At 39.0% G+C, this 5,388-nt stretch overlaps 1 protein-coding gene across 1 annotated transcript; it reads right to left on the bottom strand.

Annotated features, from left to right (window-relative positions):
* Positions 1-2,842: 2,842 nt before the first annotated feature.
* On the bottom strand, positions 2,843-4,318 carry LOC131635405 (uncharacterized). Its single transcript, XM_058906025.1, has one exon. It carries the CDS (start codon positions 4,316-4,318, stop codon positions 2,843-2,845), a length of 1,476 nt encoding a protein of 491 aa, XP_058762008.1.
* Positions 4,319-5,388: the final 1,070 nt, after the last annotated feature.

Raw genomic sequence — 5,388 nt, 5'->3', positions numbered from 1 at the left:
TTCTTTCTGATGCTAACACTTGAAATTATGTAGTAGAATATGTTTAATAATGAATTCATGAGATGCAATGCATATGTCTGTCTTGAGTTTTTGAAAAACATTAAAACAGGAGATGTCAAAGCGTGATGTTTATAAAAACGTGATGTTTATAAAAAACGAAGTATCAACTCAGCATCTGTGGTAAACCTTAAGGAGTCAGGATACCTTTTTTGGTGACAGTATGCTTTCGAACTAACCATGCTTCAGTTAGGACTTTCAAGGGTTGTAACGTGGCTTGGTTCACGGTTTAAGAAATAAAGGATAATGGCGCAAAAATTTATTTATACCCATCCCAATCTTCGTGATGTTCTTCGATCCTATGCTCAGTTAATTCTGTGTTTAAGCCTTTAGCAAAGCTTGAAGTTGTAATATTGATGTTTGATGATGGTTAAAGTATCAGAGGTTTAATTTGGACAGGCAGTCATCCTTTGTTGTAATACTTTCTTTTTGTCGAGGATTTATAGTGACCTCTTTTGAAATGTTTTCTTTTGTCGAGGATTTGTAGTGACCTCTTTTGGACTTTGTTGTTCCTAACTTTTTCCTGAACTGTTTATTTTGAGATTACAATCAGCGGGATATTTCGATTTTCGATAAGTCTCCTTCATAGATTTTGACTTAACAGTTTTTTTTCTTTCTGGTGGATCTTGACTGCCTGACTTAATGGTTGCAGGGACCCATCATTATTTGTGTAAACAACGGCTAGTATAATTGAGTTAACTGGGTAACTACCATGCCTAGGTTAAGATCAAGGGTTTTAAATTGCATATGAAAGCAAACTTCTACTCCTTAGGCTCAAAAGGGGTTGACGAGGGATTAACATCCTTATATCTCCACTATTTAGGAATTGAAACATGCATGTACATCGTCAGCATAGTCCGTTCAAAAGCATATTGTATGAGGTTGCAGTATCATTTTCGCCATCCTCCCTCAAAAGACTTACAGCTTAGAAGGAGTTAAACATCACAACATAAATAAAAAGTAAAGACACGATTTAAATGAGGGAAAGCGAAGTAATTTATTCAAGACAAACATATGCAATGCACTAATGATGATTATTGAAACAGATAATGTCTATCATAAGTCGAATGTTTATACAAACAGAAAAGAAAATTTGCAAATAAAAGTAAATCTAATGATTCGAAAGACATCCTTCTAGCCATCCATAGTATCAGCAGTCTTGTTGTGATTAGGCATGGAAGCAGTGATCACGTTAGGGGTTGCAGGAGGGTCAAACTCAATTTCGCCTGCGTCGATCATATCTTGGATCTTATTCTTCAACGACCAACAATTCTCTGTGTCATGTCCAGGACTATTAGAATGATATGCGCACCTCGCATTGGGTTTGTAACTAGGAGCAGAGGTGTTAGGATTCTTAGGAGGATCCCTCAGGGTAACCAAATTTGCCTTTAGCAGATGTTGTAAGGCTTGAGCTAGCGATATATTGATCTTTGTGAATTGACGCCTGGGTGTGTCTTGCTTGTTTTGACGACCTTGTTGAGGCGCCGATGTGGAGATCAGAACTGCCCTAATAGATTGGTCATGGTTTCTCCTTTTCTGCCCATACACAACATTGGACTCTAACTTCCCATTGAAATTCTTCTTTGTAGCACCTGAGGATGGAGCCACTTGAATCTTACCACTTCGGATGCCACTCTCGACATGTTCCCCAGTCAGTATAAGTTCAGTGAATCCAGATAATGAACTTCCCAGCAAATGACTATAGAAAGGACCAGTCAGTGTACTCATAAACATATCTACCAACTCTCTGTCAGCTAAGGGAGGTTGAACTCTGCCGGCCAGGTCTCTCCATTTTTTAGCATACTCCTTGAAGCTTTCGTTAGGACCCATGGGCATGCTTTGTAGTTGCATGCAAGTTGGCGCGAGGTCAGAATTGTATTGGTATTGCTTGTAGAAAGCACCGACCAAGTCTTCCCATGTATGAATCTTGGCACTCTCCAGTTGATAGTACCATTCCAGTTGAGTCCCAGACAAACTCTCTTGGAAGAAATGAATCCATAGTCTCTTGTCTTCGTATGAGGTTGGATCTTCCTCACATACGATCTCAAGTGCATCCTGGGGCAGGAGACTCCATCATATTTAGCAAAAGTTTGAGTCTTGAACTTTGGAGGAATGATGACTCCAGGAATGAGCCCTAGCTCTTCAAAATCCAGCCCAGGTACCTTCTGAATTTCCATATTTCTCAACCGTTCCTCTAGTAGCCTGTACCTCTCATCAGGATAGTCTTCTTCATAGAAATAGTCTTCCTCAGTATCATCTTGATTAGCAGAGCCTACATTGCTTCCGGCGTTGGTATTGATACTAGCATCATTATCTTCTTCCTCGTCTTTGGGAATTTCAGCTTCTTCAGCTTTTTTGAGAGGGCCTTTGAATCTTCTTCCTAGGTTGAGAACACCCATTGGTTTTTTAGCCTTCTTCTTCTTCTTAGTCAAGAGGGATTTCAGGTCGTCTTGCCCCTTGGACAAATTCAGAATTAAAGCTTGGAACTCAACATTCTGAGCTTGGAGATTTTTGACAGATTGTTCAAGATCCATTTTTTCTCACTGAAATAAACAGCGGAAAGATGAGATATTCGCTTTATAAAACCTGTGATGTGATTTTTATGAATGGAATGTTTATGCACATGCAATGTTTTCAAGGAATTAAAGGACTTTAACACATATTGAAACAAAGGGAAAAACATTATTATTAATTAAATTACGATTTCATATGGTCACAATCCTTTGGTTACATCAAAGTGAAGACGCGAAAAAAAAAGAAAATAATAATAATAAAACATAGAAATCTAAAATCTGGGACTTTTGTCTTCCTGACGACGCTTCCTTTTCAAAGTCTTGACTTCTTCCTTGTGTGCCTTGATCATTTCTTCTCTTTCTTGGACAATGTTGGAAATTTCCTCCTCCCATGAATTGATCTGATTTGGAGAAACAAAATCTCCGATCTTCCATTTTTGACAAAAGTAGTCAAGTAAAGTCTCTCGCTCTTTAGCATTTTCTATCAATACTTCTTTTTCAACTTCTGCTTCTCGCAAACGTCTCTCAAAGTCATCCCTTTCTCTCTTCAATTGGTTAACAGTTGCAACAAGATCTTCGTTTGGGGCAGGGACATATGGCACAAACGCAATCGGAACAGCAGGAGGAGCTATTCTTGGTACTATAGGCGTATCAGATGGGTATGGCATCCCAAACTCCACAACTCTGTCATAGATCCATTGGAAGTATGGGTCTAATGGGATGTAGTTTCTTCTCCCTATGTCTTTTGCACCAACTTTCTTTATTTTTGACCAGGCTTTAATGAAGAGATCTCTTTTCTTAGCTTCATCGGAATCATAGCTGAAATATTTTGCACTAATATATAAGGAACACAGCTTGTCTTTTAAAGCGAAACCAAACTGATGTCGAGCCAAAATATGATTATATGTTATTCCTCCATGAACACCAAGAAGAGGTATGTTGAGGAATTCTCCACAACAATCAAACAATAAAGTTCTCTCAAACTCCTTTTGGTACCAGATGACGTCGTCAAAAGAAAGCTTCATGATTCTCTGAGCCCAAGTTAATCCTTCTTCATTCTTTCTTACAGAGCGGGGTAAGTGCGAAATAAACCACTTATGTAATAGAGGAGCACATCCAAGAATACAACCTTTCCTTTTTGACGCTCGAAAATGAATAGAATGTAAAAAGTCACCAAGTAGAGTAGGAACGGGATTCTTACTGAGGAATATCTTGATAGCAGCCACATCAACAATTTTGTCATAATGGTGGAATAATAATTGCCCATAAATTAGCAAAGATAAAACACCCTCTAAAGCATCCATGCTTGAAGCCTTAGCAAAAATCTCCGCCTTTTCGTAGAGGAAGTCAAGAGGTAATCCAGAATATTCTTTCTTACTAATCCAAACCTTCTCAATTTCAGCTTTTGGTAGGTGTAGGGCAGCCGCAATGTCTTCCCATTTAGGATCTTCTTCTTTACCAGTATAAGGAATTCGATCAAGTACAGGAAGTCCTAGCAAGTATGAGAACTCTTCCAAGGATGGTACTAACTGAAAATCTCTAAAGGTGAAGCAATGTAGCAGAGGATCATAGAACTGAATCATAGTGTTGAGAAGAACTTCATCCACATTAGTTCGCACCAAACTTATAAGCATGTTGAGAGACTCACTGAATCTGAGAGAACCAGAGATGTTGTCACAAAAAACCTTCAGTGGTGTAGGCACTTTCTTGAAATTAAGGAAGAACGGTTTACGAACTTTGATTTCCATATTCAAAAACCTACAAAACAGCACACGGTTAAGATCCTTTAATTCCTTGAAATGGGTTAGTCATGATATACTTGAATGATGCATGTATGCATGATACATAAACACAAATAAGTCCACACAAATCACACAATTTCCTTAGGCTTGGCTTGCATGGGGTTTCGACCATGGGAGATACCCTTCCCAAAAGGCACTTCTAAAGATAAGGATGATATCAGCAACGGGTTCTACCGAGTTACCCAGAATTGTCGACCCTCCTAAAGCACCCTCGAACATGATACATACATACCATGCAATGATACTTTGAGGAAGAGCCTATCTGAGTTGTAGTATCGGGTAGCGACTATGCTCTCAACATACATCAAGAGTAGTCCCCCCACTACGTTCCTAAAAGTCAAGATGGGTTAAAGGTAACTAAAGGTCCTTAAGCTCCGGCGCACCCACAGACATCCGCACGAACCTCCCTCATACAAGAGAAGCATGCAAACATCCATAGAGGCCTAACTTAAGCGTGAACTCTCATATTGACCAATCCTCCACATACATGAAGGAGGTCGCCATGACTATGCCACTTCCTATCTTAGGTGTACTTGAATCCGGGTGTAGGATTCGTCCTTCATTTAATTCCCAAGACAGCCCTGAAAAATAAAGCAAACAAAGCAAATAATAGAAAACATTTAAGTGAATCCTAAGCTTTTAAGGTAACCCCTCTTTTAATCGAAAAATCCCCAACAGAGTCATCAGTTCTGTAATACGGTGAACTGACTTTATTTGAAATGTCGCGGATAGCAAGAGTCGCCACCGACTTTTATTTTATCCAAATTATAGAAAGGCTAAAAGAACAGAAAAAAAAACCTTTAAAAGAAATCTTGAGTTCGGGGGGTAATTTATACAAAGGGAAGGTGTAAGGCACCCTTTGCATCCATGATTTTCCATGGGCTCTTAATTGCTTAGCTCCTTTAGTTTTCAAAAGTGTAGAAATGTAAAACAATGATGTTCGGGATCAAAGAATTGGAACAGGACCCGTATCATGTCTTCTTCAAATTTTGAGGTAACCAAATGGAGTAAGTGAC

The sequence above is a fragment of the Vicia villosa genome, unplaced genomic scaffold (genome assembly GCF_029867415.1).
Source record: "Vicia villosa cultivar HV-30 ecotype Madison, WI unplaced genomic scaffold, Vvil1.0 ctg.001479F_1_1, whole genome shotgun sequence".
NCBI lineage: Eukaryota > Viridiplantae > Streptophyta > Magnoliopsida > Fabales > Fabaceae > Vicia > Vicia villosa.
Note: the sequence above shows the minus strand (reverse complement) of the source record. Positions and strands in the feature narration are given on the sequence as shown.

Coding starts and splice junctions, on each gene's coding strand:
- LOC131635405 (XM_058906025.1), bottom strand. CDS start 4,318: ATGGAAATCAAAGTTCGTAAACCGTTCTTCCTTAATTTCAAGAAAGTG.